This window comes from Piliocolobus tephrosceles, chromosome 2 (assembly GCF_002776525.5).
Source record: "Piliocolobus tephrosceles isolate RC106 chromosome 2, ASM277652v3, whole genome shotgun sequence".
Classification (NCBI taxonomy): domain Eukaryota; kingdom Metazoa; phylum Chordata; class Mammalia; order Primates; family Cercopithecidae; genus Piliocolobus; species Piliocolobus tephrosceles.
Window position 1 is genome coordinate 147,734,404 of NC_045435.1, and position 18,901 is coordinate 147,753,304.

The 18,901-nt window shown below is 38.4% G+C and overlaps 1 protein-coding gene across 1 annotated transcript; it reads left to right on the top strand.

Annotated features, from left to right (window-relative positions):
- The first annotated feature begins 1,393 nt into the window (after positions 1 to 1,393).
- On the top strand, positions 1,394 to 17,793 carry SGO1 (shugoshin 1). Its single transcript, XM_023207313.2, has 8 exons — positions 1,394 to 1,642; positions 3,625 to 3,773; positions 3,855 to 4,051; positions 9,041 to 9,117; positions 10,727 to 10,785; positions 12,296 to 13,096; positions 16,036 to 16,225; positions 16,452 to 17,793. Exons 2-8 carry the CDS (start codon positions 3,632 to 3,634, stop codon positions 16,561 to 16,563), a joined length of 1,578 nt encoding a protein of 525 aa, XP_023063081.1. The 5' UTR covers positions 1,394 to 1,642; positions 3,625 to 3,631; the 3' UTR covers positions 16,564 to 17,793.
- The last annotated feature ends 1,108 nt before the right edge of the window (positions 17,794 to 18,901 follow it).

Here is an 18,901-nt window from a genome sequence, read left to right on the forward strand (position 1 = left end):
AGCTCTCTGCCCATTCCTTCTTGATGCTTCTGCACATATACGCCACACTGCCCAGTGGCAGTAAACTGAGGATTAATGGAGTTGGTCTGGTTAACTTGGAAAACTAGGGAGTTGTTGGCTGGAGAAGGGCGTTTCAGCCTCTTCCACTCAAGCTAGGACGGGTCCCTAGATTAGAGCAAGCATGTGTTAGCTACCTTTAAAAAACAACACACCTTCATAAAGAATGCCTAGATTCAAAGCATTTGTTACGTTTTCATTTGTTCCTTTATTGTCCCAGTGAATATTTACTATCTACTTCAAATTGCAACGAGATGCTGACAATTTAGCTATCAATAAAGCAGATGTAGTTCCTGCCCTTATTCAACTTCAAGAAACAGGCAATGAACGACAAGTCAGTGTCACAAGGCATACCCCAAAAATGCAGGGCACTAAGAAAGTGTAAAACAGATACTAAGGGGCTTTAGGGTCAGATAAGTCTTTCTTGAAGAATTCATCTGTACAGTGAAACTTCAGGATACATATGAGAAAGTCAGGCCAAGGGAAAGAATGTTCTTGACAGAAAAGTATTGGCAAAAGTGGCAAGAATTTTAAGAAAATGTACAAGTGGTGGAACCAGGAATCGTGGAGCTCTTTAAGGACAAAATATCTTAAAGGAGTTTGAACTTCACCTTAAATGCAATAGGGAGCCACTGTAAAGTTTCCTATTTGATACCTGTTTTGTAAAAATATTACTCTATGAAGAATATAGGGAGTAGAGTCTGCGGTCAGAGTGGGTACTAGTGCCATTTTGGGAATAAGATTAGGCTGGAAGCTGGATTGGGGGGGGGAAGTGGGCATGAGAGAAACTTGGAAAGTAGAGTTGAGAAGACCGTGTGACTGACTGGACTGGCAAAGGTTAAGAGAGGATAAAGAATCATTAAGGATGATTTATCAGGCTTCTAGTCGGTAACTGGATGGATGTTGGTGCCATTTCTCGAGAAGAGTTAAAGAGCCAGAGGTAGCCGGCAAAGAGAAACATGGAGCTCCAATTTTCAGGTATCTGCAGTTTCCCTAATACCTCTTTAATCCAGAATTTGCTCCTTGCTTTGGTTTTAATTCCCCTAAAAGCTTCCGTGTTGCAAGCTGGCTGACCGCTTTAACAGGCAACCAAAGAGATTCTTCTCACATGAGCGGAGGCTTTGAGCACAACCTGGGACACTGGAAGCTGTCAGACTGAAGAAACAGGAAGCTTTGGACTACCAATCACACCCCGTCTTAAAGGTTTCGGAGTGACTCCACCCGTAAAATCCCCACGTCTCTGAGAAAAAGGTCCCGGCGGGTCGCAGAGACCCAACCACCGGCTCCGCCCTCGGGCCCGATGGATGCCCGGATGTGGACGTGAGCGAGTTTGTGCAACGTGACGTCACCTGGTGGGGCGGGACTCTGCCGGCGCCGGTTGGTGTTGGGTGCACGTGACCGCCTCCCAGCCAACCAATGGAGGAATGAGGCGGAAAATTTCGAATGTGGCGACGGTAGTCCCAGGCGACGGGGTACGGTGGTACGGTCCTGGAGAGCCCATTGCGCGTGGCTCGCGCGGGAGAGCCTGGAAGAGCCTTGAAATGTGAGGAGGAGGAAGATAGCTCTTGCAGAAGTAGTGGCCAAGGTATGGTTCTGGACGCGCCTGCGGCAGGAGGGTCGCAGGGCCCACTTCCGCCAGCCCCACCTCCCCTCGGCTTTCCTCCTCCTGAAAGAGGAGGAAGTAGGTTTTAAGGTGGGAAACAAGGGCGTAGTGATCCGTGTTTGACTTCCCTTGGGTTCTCAATACCGTTCCAAATTCGGTGGCCGAAAGCTCGGGCTCTGGAGTCCCACTGGCCGCGCGCGTTTCGCGGTTCAGCCACTCGATCTGCCCTTTCTTATGTTCCGTCTTCCTCTTATGTTTAATAAACGGAGAGACCCTAATATCCTACTTTGCAAAATTGTGTAGATTAAGTGATGTGCAAATAAAGCTTTTTACGGTAGTTAAAAGCCTGGCTCAACGCAAGAAAATTGACAGCAGTTCTTTGTGCAGCGTGATACCGTTGACGTCCTCCTTGTCCAGGCCATTCTCTTCCTCACATACCCTGAAAAGGCCGGCACTGACTAGTGTCCTACCTGGCTGTCTTCGCAGCAGAACTGATTGGATAATTATGAACGGAGATCAAATATGCTAGGTTCTTTTGAATCCAGAGCGCCACGCGAGTACTCTACAGACTGAGACCGTCATCTCGCGCTGTAGCCTGTCTTTGTTTTCATTCCTTCTGTCTACCACACCCCCTGCTAACACCACCGCCTACTTTAGACAGGATATAAAACTTTTGATATGGAAAGTTTCTTTTGTGATTTTAGCTTGATTAAAAGTAATAACGAAAACTTTAAAATACCTTAACTAAACTAGATCAGTAACTTAATCTGTATGACTCTCAAACATCTCCAATTCTAATTTGTGTAAAACAACCGCTTTACCATTAGTGCTTTTAAAAATAGCTATCCCATCTCTGCTAGGAACCTCCCAGTATATACCTTGGTAGAAAGTTCTTAATCTACAATATCTATATTTAAGATTCCAGACACTGCATAGAGGAAAATAAGGCCTAGAGAAAATACTCAAGAACGTGTAAGGTTTAGGAAAATGTTTGACTATCTTAGAGAAGGTAAAGATATCCTTTGTGGTGAAAATTGTATGCATAGATTATTATTGGAAACAAGTTTTTTTTCAATTTTAAGATATTCAAAGTGCAATCTAGAGTAAAAGATGTTTCTGAAAAGTGGTTTGACATGTTTAGTAGCATGCTAAAACCTACCTGACTTGCAACATTGAAAGATTAAGTATACTTATGTATTTAATACTCAGCGTTTAAGTGCATGTACAACAATATTTAATGTCTGATTTGTTATGTTCATAATTCACTGGGAGTTAACAGCCCTAAGTTTTAGCCATACTTTGAGAATATTAGAGTGTTCTTCTCCCCAAGTTCCTGCTCTAGCTCTGTAATTGTTACAATAGCCTAATAAAATTGTATGTGGTGCTACATAGTTTAAACCTCTAAGGATCACCTTGACTTTCTTGAGAGTGTGTGTATATCATAAGCGATAATTAGGTTAAAAGAGTATGGAAAAATAGTTGAATGACCTAATGTGATGAATTAATCATTAAAGAAGAGCTGGAAAACAAAACCCAGATATATAATTGCCTCAGAACTAATGCTGTAAGCCTAAGCACTAAAAGTTGGTCCTAAACATTTTCTTTAAGAAGCATAAATAATAATGGCATCAAAATATAATAATAAGCATTTTCAATAGTGTCTGGCATATATGCCACAGTATTTGTTAAAGAATGAATAAGTGGCATATTGTGGAATCTTTGGGTTGGAAATCTATATTCAATAAAACTTTTCTATAAAGTGCCTGAGGAGGAAGAGAGAACATCAAAAATATGAATGAGATTTTAAAAGGGGAAAAGTTATGTTATCAAGTTAGTTAACTATCTACTTTGAGCTAATTCTACAGTTTAGTCTATTTAATGAATTCTTTATGAACAGCCTATGTTTTTTAAAGTTTTATATTTGATAATATTCTCTCTGAGAAAAATTATTTTTTATTGTTTAGGCAAAAGATGGCCAAGGAAAGATGCCTGAAGAAGTCCTTTCAAGATAGTCTTGAAGACATAAAGAAGCGAATGAAAGAGAAAAGGAATAAAAACTTGGCAGAGATTGGCAAACGCAGGTCTTTGATAGCTGCACCATGCCAAATAATTAGTAAGAGATTTTTATGTTGTCCTTTTATCTCACTTTTAAGTTTAGATTTAATAACTGATAAATTTTTTTATCCTCTTTTAGCCAACACTTCTACATTGCTGAAAAATTACCAAGACAACAACAAAATGTTAGTTTTAGCTTTGGAAAATGAAAAATCCAAAGTGAGAGAAGCCCAAGATATCATCCTACAGCTGAGAAAAGAATGTTACTATCTCACATGCCAGCTATATGCATTGAAAGGAAAACTTAAATCACAACAAACAGAAGAACCTGCTCAGGTATTTTCATTACTGAGGCCGAATTTCTTAGTTTAGTTAAGCCATGAATAAGTAGTTTAGATCAGTTATTTTATTTAAATGAATTACTGATAGCTCAGTTATCCATGAATTGTTTAAAACATCCTTCTTTGGTGCTCCAGAGCACAGCTATTGCATTTGGCCAGTTAAGAAAGCTTCAAGCATATAGGTGATTGAAGCCTGTTCCTGCCTATTTCATTCTTAAAGCAGGTAGCAAGACAGGATGCAGAAGACATAGTTTTAGCCTTTTGCATTGCTGGTCCATTTGAATGTTCAACTAAGTGAGTCAAAGATAGTGCAACTAAGCTAAAGATATAAAAGTGGTACCTGAAGTGGACTCATCCAAAAGTTTTAATCAGTGCTATCTTAGCTTTTACCTTAGCCTTTTGTTTTGCTGTATCCAGTGGGGTTTTATAAGAACTACCTTTATTTAGGACATAGGGAGTATTTAAATGCTTTTTGGAGAATCGTTTTTACCTGCTTGTTGGCTAAGTAGAGAAGACTGTTCACTCCCAGACAAGTAAGATCATAAACATTTTGCTGCTCAAAGTTTCAATCTGGTTCTCTTTTTGTCTAAGATTATAAAGAAGGTGTTCAAATATGGTCCTGCTAGCCAAAATATAACAGATACGGAGAAGGTTTGCTTTAGGATATTCTTTGTGTCTTGCTGTACCATTGTGTATCATTATGTACACAGTAATGTGTGTCATTACTTATGAAAAAAGTAATGATGAGCTAGTTTATTTATCCCTTTTTCCAGTAGCCACTGCCAGGGAAATGGGGCAGAGAAAGAAAAAAAGCATTGGTGAGTGCCAGGCGTACAGAACACTGAAATTCTTCCCAGTGGCCCTTGCTTCGCTATACCAGTGAAAACATTTGAGTTGGCACTTAGACCAGAAAGTCAGATAAGAAAGTGAGAACATAATGATTAGGGGAGGGATATTGGGGGTGGGAGGAGGTGGGCGGGTAATTGAAAATGGAATTAACGTCACTTCTCCATTGACAGGAGAAGTCAGTGAAAGAGTTCTTGCTTCACTCCCTATTGATTCCTTATTATTTTTCTCCATGTGATTAAGACACATGTAATATATATGTATATATACACATAGACAGTAAGTACATATATGATATATTTGAGTACTGACTCTAAAGATTAGGTATATTTTCTTTACCCTCATGGGAGGTTTATATATATATATATATTTTTTTATTTTTTTTTTTTTTTTTTTTTGAGACAGAGTCTTGCTGTGTCACCAAGCTGGAGTACAGTGGTGCAGTCTCAGCTCACTGGAGCCCCTGCCTCCTGGGATCAAGCGATTCTCATGCCTCATCCTCCCGAGAGCTGGGATTACAGGCATGTGCCACCACACCTAGCTAATTTTTATGTTTTTAGTAGAGATGGGTTTCGCCATGTTGGTCAGGTGTCTTGAACTCCTGGCCTCAAGTGTCCCACCCACCTCAGCCTCCTAAAGTGCTGGGATTACAGGCATGAGCCACTGTGCTAAGCGTGGTAGATTACTGTTTTTTTTTTTTCCCAGCATGTAATCTTTTCTAATTTTGTATTTTCCTTGTTCAGTCAACTAGTAGGGGAAAACAGTTCTTCTAAAGGCATTTGAATCTTCCTCCTCCTTTTACAAAGTTTTTGCTGAAAAACAGAAATAGTAGGAAGCGAATACTCGATGAGATAATTACAAAAGCAGTTGGGAAAAAATTCTATTACTGCAACTCAGTGGTTTTTGAGTATTTATTAAAAACATTGTTAGTTGCTACGCAAATATATTCTTAGCATTTAGAATGTCAATGTTTGTATTTTCTGCTATACACTAATTGCTTGTGTCACTCATTCTCAACCTCATTGTACACCCATGCTTCAGTGCTTATCAAATCAACTTAGCAGTGATGGAGAAGCTTAAAATGTAAGAATTTTACAAGAATGTTTTCTTGCCTAGCCTAGCAATAGTTAACGTTTAAGTAATTTTTAACAGCCTTTTTGTTCCCTAATTTTATAGATTTTTTAATGACTTGTTTTTAAGTTATATTAGTGTATAGTTAAATGTTCTTTTTTATTTACCTGCATTAATATTCGTTTCAGAACATTAGCTACATTGATGTCAATTTAAAGTTTTCGTCTTTGGCCGGGGTAGGTTGAGGGGGACAGAGTCTCGCTCTTGCCCAGCCTGGGGTGCAGTGGTGTAATCACAGCTCACTGAAGCTTTCACCTCCCAGGCTCACGCACACTCAGCCTTCACCTCCCAGGTTCAAACGATCTTCCTATCTCAGCCTCCTGAGTAGGTGGAACTATGGGCATGCACTGCCACACCCGGCTAATTTTTTTTTTTTTTTTTGCCAGAGACAGGATCTTGCCATGTTGCCCAGGCTGGTCTTGAACTCCTGGTCTCAAGCAATCCTCCGGCCTTGGCCTCCCAGTGTGCTGGGATTACAGGCATGAGCCACCACACCTGACCGAAAGCTTTTAATGGGATTAAATTTCTGGTTGTTTTGTTTTTAATAGGCTAACATTTTTAGCCTATTTATTATAATGTCAACATATGTTCATCAAATTTCAGAAGATAATTCATTAAATTAGAATTGGCTTCTTAGGAATTGAGTGAGAATTGTCATCTTCATAACAGAGATCTACAAATCCACCTCCATACTTAGGTTCTTCATCTTCCCTCTTGTTACAGTGGCAGAATAGCCCCTGTTCCTGCTAAAGGCAGGCACTACCCCCAGCCGCTCCCTAGCCCATGCATCAGATTTTCTCTTCTCACCTCCTCTGCAACTTTATTCCTGGAAGATTGTTCTCTCTTCCATATATCCCCCTCTCCACTGGATCATTTCAGTCATCATAAAGATGTGCTTTCGTATCTCTCAACCTTAGAGAAGAAGAAAGTAATGAAACCTCTCCTTGTCTCATATTTCTTTATCTCCTCATTTGTTTGCTGCCCTTCACAGCAGAACTTTTTAAAAGAAAACAGTATATTCTTCACTTCCTCAGCTTCCATTCACATTTGAAATGATTCTTTTTTTTTTTCTTTGAGACAGGATCTCGCTCCATTGCCTAGACTGAAGTGCAGTGGCATAATCATGGCTTACTGCAGCCTTGACCTCCCAGGCTCAAGTGCTCCTCCAAACCTCAGTCTCCTGAATAGCTGGAACACCACCACGCCCAGATAATTTGTAAAAATTTTTTTGTAGAGACCACCTCACTATGTTGCCCAGGTTGGTCTTGACCTCCTGGGTTCAAGTAATCCCCCTGCTTCAGTCTCTCTAAATGCTAGGATTACAGGCATGAGGTACCACGCCTGGCCTGCAGCCACTCTGAATCTAGATTTTATCCTTACTGTTCTCTTGTCACTGCATGTCAAGGTCACCAAAACCTCCATGTTACCAAATTCAGTGGTAACTTTTCTTTCTTCTTGACCTTGCAGTAATAATATGTAAAACAGGGACCACTCTTTACTTGACATACTTTGATCTATTAGTTTTCATGATATTATGCTCCCCTGGTTTTTATTCTACCTTTCTGACTGTTCCATGCTGGTCTCTTTTGCTGATTTCTTACTCATTCTACCTTTAAATGTCAATTCTTGGCCAAGCACATTGACTCATGCCTGTAATCTGAGCACTTTGGGAGGCTGAGGTGAGAGGATCACTTGAACCCAGGAGTTCAAGACCAGCCTGGGCAACACAGCGAGACTCCCATCTCTACAAAATAAAAAATAAAAATTAGCCAGTTGTGGTGGCATGCACCTGTAGTCCCAGCTACATGGGAAGCTGAGATAGGATCACGTGTGCCCAGGAGTCGAAGGCTGCAGTGAGCTATGATAGCACCACTACACTTCAGCTTGGGTGACAAAGCAAGACTTCATTTCAAAAAAATGAATAAATGCCAGTTGTTGTAGACTCATCTTATGCCCTGTCATAGCTTTATGTACTGTCTGCTGATGCCTTCCCAGTTTATAGTACAGAATCTAAAAACAAACACATACACACATATATACACAGCCACCATTTGCTATCTCCACTTAAAGATGTATAAGGGATCTCAAACATACCTTATATAAAGCACAACTTCCCCTTGCCTCCCCCAAAGATACTGTATACTTCCTACCTTCCTTTATAAGTCTTACTCATCTCAGTAAAGTAGCCTACCCATTTGCTTAGTCCAAAACCACAAAAGGCTTTGCTCTCCCTCGTTGCTCCCACCTCCATCCCTTTTCAGTCCTTGAGCTTGACCTGTCATCTCAAGGCCTTCCACTGGGCTTCAGCTCCATAGCCATGACTCTAATCTTAGCTGATACCATGTCTTGCCAGATATGCTATGATGATCTCTCAACTCTTTCTACCCCTGGCCTCTTTTAATTCAGACTGATCTTTCAAAAACTTAAATCAGTTTACTTCCTTTCTTAATATTAAGTACCTTCCCATCCTACTTAGACTGAAATCTAAACTCATGGTTCTCAAGGCCCTACATTATGTGGCCTCTGCATGTATATCTCCTACTGTTCTCAGTGACTATGTTCCAGCCACAACAGCCTTTCTTTCCTAAACACAGCAAGATTTTTCTTATGTGTATTTGCTGTTTCCAATGCCTTCTTTTCCTCCTGCTCTTTCAGTGGCTGGCTCCTTTGCAGTCTTCTGATTTATATCAGATTCACTCTATTTAAAAGAGCAATCCAACCTGAGTTACTCTCTATCACCTCACCCTGGGTATTTCCTTCATGGCATTTATCACAAGCTGAAATTTTGTACATGTATCTTCTCTTTTTAAAATTTTATTTCCCTGCACTAGAATGTAAGCTTTAAGAGGATAAGACTTACTCTGCTTTTGAGCTCTTATGGACTCAGTTCCTAGAACTATGGCATGGCATCATGGTAGACTGTCAACAAGTGCATGTTGTTGAATAAATTAATGCTTTCTTATGAATACTTCAGTTATAACAGTGTTTTGTTTTAATACATTAACAGAACCAGGAAATATGTTCCTCTGGAATGGACCCCAGGAGTGATGACAACTCCAGAAATTTATTTGTGAAGGATTTACCGTTAGTATCAAATTCTTTATTATGATTATTAATACTAAGAAAGATTTAATTCTGTGATTCATTTATGAAAGGAAATGTGCATCATGTCAACTCTTATATTTGTAGTCTGATGCTTTCTCTGCTGAGAATATATTTAAGAGAATTTGATGTGTTGAAATTCTGTCACATATAGCCAAGCTAAACCCCTTTTTCTCATATTTCACTCCTTTTTTGATGCCTAGGAAAAAGAAGCCTTACCAGAATTTTTAATTCTACTTCATACTTTCCTTCAGTCATACTTTTCTTTGTACCATGTTTTTATTCTAAGAAGGATTAGCTATTGAAATGAGGTGTTTTGCCAGCCCTATAAATAGTCTAGTTCGGGGAAAAAATAAATAAATAAATAAAACATCATATTTAACACAGTTGTCCCATTGTCTCGCTGATCCAGTTCATTTTTCTAGATCCCCTATACCCTCGTCCCCTTCTCTTGGATCAAATGTACTTTATTTGTTTATGAATTATTAAGCTTTAATTATAAACAGTAAAATGTACAGATCACAGTTACACAGTTTGATGAGTTTGACTAATGTATATATCGTGGAACAAAAATGTCAATGAAGACATAGTGTTTTTACTATTAACATTTTGGGCCAGATAATTCTTTGTTATAGATGGCTATCTGTGCATGATGGGATGTTTAGTAGCATCCATAGCCTCCACCCAATGAATCCTAGTAACATTCCTCAGAAGAACAAAAAATGACTTCAGATATTGCCACATGTTCCCTGGAGAGCATAATTGCCCTTGGAGGAGAACTACTGCCATGGACAGTTCTTTCGTATGCCTTTCAAGTCCATCCCCTTCTCCACAGAAGTAACCACTAAGATGATTTCTATTGCTGTAGATTACTTTTAATCATTAGTAGTTCTTAAACTGTTAGACTTTAAGATCTGACAAACTTATGTTGTGGGCAAAAAGTAAGATAAGGTAATCGAGTTTGTAGAAGTTTTCTAAAGTAGTTATTAGTTACCACAGCCATTCCCTAAATCTGTTTAATGTCTAGAGTGGAAAATTCTCTACAGAGAATAAACAATAAAATTACAATTAGAATGAAACTGCCAGTAATAGTGTTAGAGTATAAAGAACACTTCATGTTTCATGAACTAAAGAACAACATTTTTAAAGAAAATGAACAATGTTAACTTCAGAAGAGTTCAATAGTTAAGCACCATAAAAGCATATATTACAAACAAATCATAGCTCTGCTAATGGTAAAGCAGGCTCCTAAAGAATGATCAAATTACATTTTTTAAAAAACATTTTACAAATTAATTATCATTGGCTGTTTCCTTAGTTAAATGAAATTGAGTTATATAACATGTTTTCAGGTGGAACTATCCAACCTGATAGGTTAGTTCTTCAAGTGGGAGTTGAATGTCAGTCATAACAAATCAATCTCCCTGTAATCAGCATAAGTGTCCTTTGGTTTCCTTTGATACAGAATAGATGTATTGATTTGAAATCGAGTTATGAAATGATACTAAAGGAAAGAAAAATTAGGAAAATACTGAATTTGTTTTTATTACATAATCGTTAAATTTCTGTTTTTTCATTGGTATTTTCTAAGGCAAATTCCTCTTGAAGAAACTGAACTCCCAGGACAAGGAGAATCATTTCAAATAGAAGGTAATCAAGTGAAAATCTAAAAATATTATTAAGGGCAAGATAAGGTCTTTGAGAACAAATAATACAATTAAATTTCTCTAATTCTTTTTTTCTAAACTTTTTAAATTTGTTCATCTGGTATTCTGCTCAAAGGAAATCTGTTTATTTTACACAGAGTAATAGAGTTTTAAAATATATTTATTATGTCAAATCTGTAATCTGAAACTTTGGCTATAACTATGGCAGCAATTTACTGATTGCTACTATGTGTCAAGCTCTATGTTAGGCATTTTACATGCATAATCTCACCTAACCCTCACAACAACCTAGGAATATAAGTACGTTAGTCCCGTTTTGTAGGAACTCAAGAAGGTAAAGTATCTCACATGAAGAAGTCTAGATGTTAAGGGCTAGTATTTAAAATCAAAGTTGAACTCCAAAGCCATCTCCTTCTTACTACTTTTAAATTGATATGTCTGTGTTCTCAAATGTCAATCTCCTCCACTTGAACTAAGCTTCGAAGAAGGGTCAGTATTTGAATAAGCAAAACTGGACATAGCCTCACTTTTCCTTAAAATACAGGTTATATTTCTTACCTGAGAAGCTTTCTAGTTATCCAAATCTTATTTATTTTTCAAAGAACAACTTAACTCCCACTTTCTCGTTTGTCCCACTCTGGAATATGCGGTTGTACTTCTCTGAATCTGTACTCAGTGAAACATATATTCATTTTCTTTAAACTAAGAGCACATAAAAGCCTGTTATAATTTTTTTTTTTCAGACGGAGTCTCGCTCTGTTGCCCAGGCTTAGAGTGCAGTGGCGCAATCTCAGCTCACTATAAGCTCCACCTCCTGGGTTCACGCCATTCTCCTGCCTCAGCCTCCCAAGTAGCTGGGACTACAGGTGCCCGCCACCATGCCCAGCTAATTTTTTACATATATATATATTTTTTTGGTAGAGACGGAGTTTCACCGTGTTAGCCAGGATGGTCTCCATCTCCTGACCTCATGATCCGCCTGCCTCAGCCTCCCAGAGGGCTGGATTACAGGCGTGAGCCACTGTGCCTGGCCTATAATATTTTTAAAGATTATAAAGATTGAGTGTCCCTTATTCAAAATGCTTGGGACCAGAAGTGTTTTGGATTTATTTTTTAAATTTTGGAATATTTACATTATATCAGTTCATCATCCCTAATTTGAAAATCTGAAATCCAAAACCCTCCAGTTAGCATTTCCTTGGAGCATCATGACTGCACTGAAAAAGTTTTGGATTTCAGATTTTCAGATTAGGGATACTGAACCTGTACAAGATTCTTTCACATGTCAGATATAAGCCACCAGTTGATCATTGACAAGTAAATAGATGGTAATATTTTAGTTCCCCAGATTTTTATTTACAGATTTTATAATGTAGGAAAACTACAGAATGACTTTTTGGTCATTCAGTTTTTTACTTTGAATTCTAAAGTTCTTGAAATTCAATTTTCCACAAAGTCAAACTATTTGTCTCATTTACTTTTTAAATTCTCAGATCAGATACCTACTATTCCTCAAGACACACTGGGATTTGATTTTGATTCAGGTGAAGCTAAGTCCACTGATAACGTCTTACCTAGAACTGTATCTGTCCGTAGCAGTTTAAAGAAACATTGTAACAGTGTATGTCAGTTTGATAGCTTGGATGATTTTGAAACCAGTCATTTGGAGGGGAAGTCTTTTGAATTCGAAAGAGTTGGATTTTTAGACCCACTAGTAAACATGCCTGAAAATGTACAACACAATGTTTGTCCATGGAGCAAGGACCAAGCTAACTTATCACTTTCAAAGCTGAGGCATCCAGGAACATTTACTAAAACAGAAGACATTTTAGAATCTAAATCTGAACAAACTAAAAGTAAGCAAAGAGATACACGAGAAAGAAAAAGAGAAGAGAAAAGAAAAGCTAACAGGAGAAAATCAAAACCTATGTCAAAATATAAAGAGAATAAAAGTGAAAATAAAAGAACTGTTTCCAAAAAGAAAATGCACAAATCTGTCAGTTCCAATGATGCTTACAATTTTAATTTGGAAGAGGGTGTTCATCTTACTCCTTTCCGACAAAAAATGAGCAATGACTCTAATAGAGAAGAAAACAATGAGTCTGAAGCGAGCCTCTGTGAATCAAGTGGTTCAGGAGATGATTCCGATGACCTCTATTTGCCCACTTGCAAGTACATTCAGAATCCCACCAGCGATTCAGATACAAGACCAGTCACCAGGCCTCTAGCTAAAAGAGGACTGAAATATACAGATGAAAAAGAGACGGAGGGTTCTAAGCCAACAAAAACTACTAGTAAGTGATCTACTTGTTTACCTGCGTTTTTAATGTTTGTGATAAATGATCACTCCTGATGCTTATATACTATACTTACCATCTGTTTCTCTGGTGGAGGTTGGAGACTTACCATCTGTCTCTCTTTGGGGGAAGTTATGGTCTGATTAAACAGTGTGGGGCTGGGTGTGGAAATCACAGTTGTATTGCTCTGACCTAATTCAGAGATTGCTTGTTGTGGAGACAGAATTTTTATTTTCAGTAAATGAGGACTCCCAAGAGGACAGAGGGACTCTTTTGTGGAGTTAAGTTGAATTAAAGTAGCTTTTATACACTTACCTGAAGTTCCCCTTGAAAGTGAAATCAAATTTGAATCCAGTGACTTGTTATTTTAATGGCCTTGTTTTATATTAAATTTGACAGGAACCATGATTTTAAATTATCTTCTAGTTAGTGAAGATTTCCTCAATTGATAGGCTTAGTATTCTTTTGTACAACATCTCTAAAAACTGGCTCAGAAAATATGAGATCAAAAGTAGGCATAGTTCAAATGTTCATAATACAACCTGCACCTGTCCACAAAGATTCTCATTTGGCAATTTTAGTTAATACAAGTAAAACTAACCTACATAGTCAAGTTTTATCATTTTCAAAATATTGTTATATCATTTTATTTGATCCTCAGAACAATTCTGTGAAGTATAGCTGTTATGATGCTTATTTTGTTTTAAGGAGATTAAAACCTTAAAAACCGAACCAACTTTGTAAATCTTGCCTAGTCAGTTGTAGCAGGCAAGTATCTTCTTAAAAAATATGCTGTTGGCTGGGTGGGTTGGCTCATGCCTGTAATCCCAGCACTTTGGGGGGCCGAGGTAGGCGGATGACCTGAGGTCAGGAGTTCGAGACCAGCCTGGCCAACATGGTGAAACCCCGTCTCCACTAAAAATACAAAACAATGAGCTGGGCGTGGTGATATGCACCTGTAATCCCAGCTACTCGGGAGGCTGAGGCAGGAGAATCGCTTGTACCCAGGAGACAGAGGTTGCAGTGAGCTGAGACCATGCCATTGTGCTCCAGCCTGCGCAACGAGCAAAACTTGGTCTCAAAAAAAAAAAAAAAAATCAAACAAGATTGGCAGAGTGTTGATAATTATTGAACCTAGGTAACTCGGAGTTTATTATACTGTTATTGCCATCTTTGTGTACATTTGAAAATGTCCAGAAGAAGTTGGGATTTTTTGGTTGTTCACTTTTTAATTGAGACAGGGTCTTGCTCTATCACCCAGGCTGGAGGGCACTGTCACTGTCATGGCTCAATGCAGTCTCAACCTCCCAGGCTCAAGTGATTCTTCCACCTCAGCCTCCCCAGTACCCGGGACTATAGCATACACCATCACACCTGGCTAATTTTTTTTTTCTTTTCTTTTACTTTTTGTAAAGATGAGGTCTCACTGTGTTGCCAGGGTGGTCTCAAATTCCTGGGCTCAAGCAGTCCTCCTGCCTTGGCCTCACAAAGTGCTGGGATTACAGGTGTGTGAGCCTGTATCCATAAAAATATATAAAATCCATAAAAAATACATTTTTAAAAGAAAAAAATATACTCTAAAATAGTATTACTCAAGAGTTTGATCCCTAGACCTCTTCTTAGAAATGCAGAATCTCAGGCCATATCCCATACCCTGGAGTCAGAATCTGCATCTTTGTGTTTTGTTTTTTTTTTGAGACAGGGTTTTGCTCTTGTTGCCCAGGCTACAGTGCAGTGGCACGATCTCAGCTCATCCCAACCTCCACCTCCTGGGTTCAAGCTATTCTCCTGCCTCAGACTCCCGAGTAGCTGGAATTACAGGCATGTGCCACCACGCCTGGCTAATTTTGTATTTTTAGCAGAGACGGAGTTTCTCCATGTTGGTTAGGCTGACCTGAAACTCAACTTCGGGTCTCCCAGAATGCTGGGATTATAGGCATGAGCCACCGTGCCTGGCCATTAAGAAGTCCTCCTGTGGATTCATATGCACATTAAAGTTTGAGAAGCATTTTTCCAGAATGTAGCAACCAATCTGATATTGTTCCATAAGATATATTTCTCAAACTGAAAGTTGGAATAATTAATACAGTACAATATATTTATGTGGCAACAAAAAGGACAGACTATAAAAACCAGATAACACTGGAGCATATGGCTCTTAGTATACAGTCATTTCACGGTTATAGTTTACTTTTTTGGGGATACAGTTTGCTTTTTAAAGCTATTTGAGGAGATTGTTTTGCAGTGTCTTTACTATGTGTTGGACATTTGCCTTCCAATATAGGTGTAGCTCCAAAGTATACTTGGATGTTTATGATGGGAAAAAAACTGAGTAACTTTTTAACATGCTAGTTTGTCTCCCGGTTTACACAGAAGCTGTTATTTAGAATTCTCATTTGTTTAATAGAAGGAGTTTTAGCGGCTTTATAAGACTATAGGAAGAGACTTGATAAAAACCTTGGTATTGAAAGAGAGAGGACTTGATTCCAAATAGCAAGGTATGACTAAAATGAAATTCCATGGTTAAACTAACTTATTATGCCCAAGCTATCCTAGAAGAATTTTAAGTTTTAGTGAAGTGTTTTGTTATAATTAATATTTCAACAGTGGTTTGAAAGGAAGAGGAAAAAATGATGAAAAGGCCAAAAAAAAAAAAAAAACTGTATTATTGGCCGGACATGGTGGTGCACACTTGTAGTCCCAGCTCCTCAGAAGACTGAAGCAGGAGGATTGCTTGAGACCAGGAGGTGGAGGTTGCAATGAGCTGAGATCACACCACTGCACTTCAGCCTGGGCAACACAATGAGAGCCCATCTAAAAAAAATTCTATTATTAAATGCTGAATTTTGTATACAGTTATGATATATAAAATTGAATACAATTTTAGTTCCTGTGTGGGTTTTTTTTAAAATCATTCAGTAAAAATTGTTTTGTAGGTACACCACCTGAAACTCACCAGTCACTTCATCTTAAACTGAAGGATATCACCAATGTCTCCTTGTATCCTGTTGTGAAAATCGGAAGGCTTTCTCTTTCTCCAAAAAAGAATAAAGAAAGCCCAGCAGTGGCTCTGCCTAAACGTAGGTGCACAGTCAGCGTGAACTATAAGGAGCCCACCCTCGCTTCGTAAGTATTTGGTTTGTGGGAACTTATTTTTAATGATACATATCGGGGGAATAAGGTTATGGAGCTTTGTTCAATAATGAGTTTTTTCTGAAATAAAAACATTTGATTTTAAAAAATTGAAGTGATAACATTTAAAATTGGTGTATTTTACCATAACTTGATACTGAGGAGTAAGTTAATATTAGGGTGCTTATATTATGCCTGAGATCTCTTTTTACTCTTACAGGAAACTGAGAAGAGGGGACCCTTTTACAGATTTGTGCTTTTTGAATTCTCCTATTTTCAAGCAGAAAAAGGATTTGAGACGTTCTAAAAAAAGTATGAAACAAATACAGTGAAGGTTTTGTTGGATATTGTTTAAATTCAATCTACACTTCTTTCTGTTGCTTTAAGAGAGGATCTGTAAGAGTACACAAACAGAGTGAGCCATTGCCATAGGATATTCTCTTGACAGGACCCTAGCTCATAAACATTTCTTCAGAACTATGCTTCAAATGGGATGTTTTGTATTAAAACTTTAATAAATCTAATTTGTTTTTTCTTTTGAATATAAATAACTGAACTTAAGCATTATCATCATACTGATTTCTTATGCTGCCTAAACCTCTTAATGTTGGTCAAAATGTATCTTTTTTTGTTGTTGTTTCTTTGGAGACAGAAATTCATTCTTGTTGCCCAGGCTGGAGTGCAGTGGCGTGATCTCAGTTCACTGCAACCTCTGCCTCCCAGGTTCAAGCTATTCTCCAGCCTCAGACTGCCAACTAGCTGGGACTACAGGCATGCGCCACTACGCCCAGCTAATTTTGTATTTTTAGTAGAGACAGGGTTTCTCCATGTTGGTCAGGTTGGTCTCGAACTCCCAACCTCAGGTGATCTGCCCGCTTCAGCCTCCCAAAATGCTGGGATTATAGGTATGAGCCACTGCGCCCGGCCCAAAATATATCTTATACAAACATTTTAGAAATGAATAATAATTACTCAAATTAAGATATTTTCATTATAAGCTTCTGGCATCTCTATTTTTCCCTTAAGTGGGAGATACTAAAGTGAATGATTTTCTAAGAGGATCTTTTGAAACCCTTCAGTACAGTATTTAAGTAAAATAAATTATTGTGGATCTTTGAAACCCTGTGTAGTATTTGAGTAGAATAAATTTTTGGTATTTACAGTAGGGTACACCCTAAGTTGTTTATGAATTCCTCATACCACTGTTGTAATTTTTCAGATAAAATGTGTATGGAAAAATGACTAGAGAAATTGATTGTTTTTTAGGCTCAGGGACTAGGTAAGTGACTAGTTCTGAACCCCAAGCTCTAATTGTATGTTCAGAGTGATGCCTCAATAAAATTACAAATGTCATGTACTTTCAGGATAGCTCCTTATTTAGTCAGAAATCTCAAAGATTAAATGTGTGAATATTTAGGGTTTTTGCATATTTTTGATCAACCAACAAAAGGGAATTAGTTCAGTTCAGAAAGTTTGATGTCTATACTTGTATATACCTCTTTAAATTTTAAAACGTTGTAGGTTATTCATTTTTAAAGAGCAATAAAGCTTGTATAAGATAGTGACTGCTTTCCTTCTATTCTTTAAATATCAAAAATAGAATATCTCTCTGTCTTCACTATTCTCATCCTTGGACATTTCCTCTCCCCTCCCCTTGGTATTCTCTTTTTTGGGGTTGGGGGTGTGATCTAGGTGAGTTAATCCTTAGTATTTTCAGTAGTCATTGCTGTGAAACTCTCAGCTTCCCCTCCATACTTTCAACCTAACACTTCTCTCTCCCAACTTTTCTCTATGTAATCTCCCAGTTCATGATTAACAAATTATAATTTTATGGGGGGACCGTTCTAATCCTGATATCTCAGATTTTCTTGGCTGTTATCTCCCTATCTTTCTGTATTCTATGTCAGTCAGAGCCGAAATCCTTTTCATCATCCCCAATTTTTCTAGCCCCCTCATCACTGATTCATATACCCTAGTTTCCCATCACAGTCTCTTAATTTTTCAGTTTTTTTTCTTACTACTCCCTTTATACTTATTCTTTAAATTCATGGAAACACTAGAGTAGCTATCTTAAACTAAGACTACGGACAGTTAAAAAGTCAGTTTCTCGGCTGGGCGCGGTGGCGCACGCCTGTAATCCCAGCACTTTGGGAGGCCGAGGTGGGCGGATCACGAGGTCAGGAGATTGAGACCATCCTGGCTAACACGGTGAAACCCCGTCTTTACTAAAAATACAAAAAATCAGCCAGGCATGGTGGCGGGCGCCTGTAGTCCCAGCTACTCGGGAGGCTGAGACAGGAGAATGGCGGGAACCCGGGAGGCGGAGCTTGCAGTGAGCGGAGATCGCGCCACTGCATTCCAGCCTGGGCGACAGAGCGAGACAATGTCTTAAAAAAAAAAAAAAAGGTCAGTTTCTCAATCCCTGTACCACCTTTCAAGTGATCAGTAGCTATATGTGGCTATATTAGACAATTGAGGAAATATTGAACATTTCCATCATCACAGAAAGTTCAGTTGGACCATGGGCCAAATCTAGCACACCACCTGCTTCCGGATGGTCTATAAGCTAAGAATTGTTTTTACATTTTTAAATAGTTGAAAAAAAAAAAAGCAAACATTTGAAATCAATTTTAGTGATAGAAGCACTAACTTTGAACCCCAGTAAAGTAC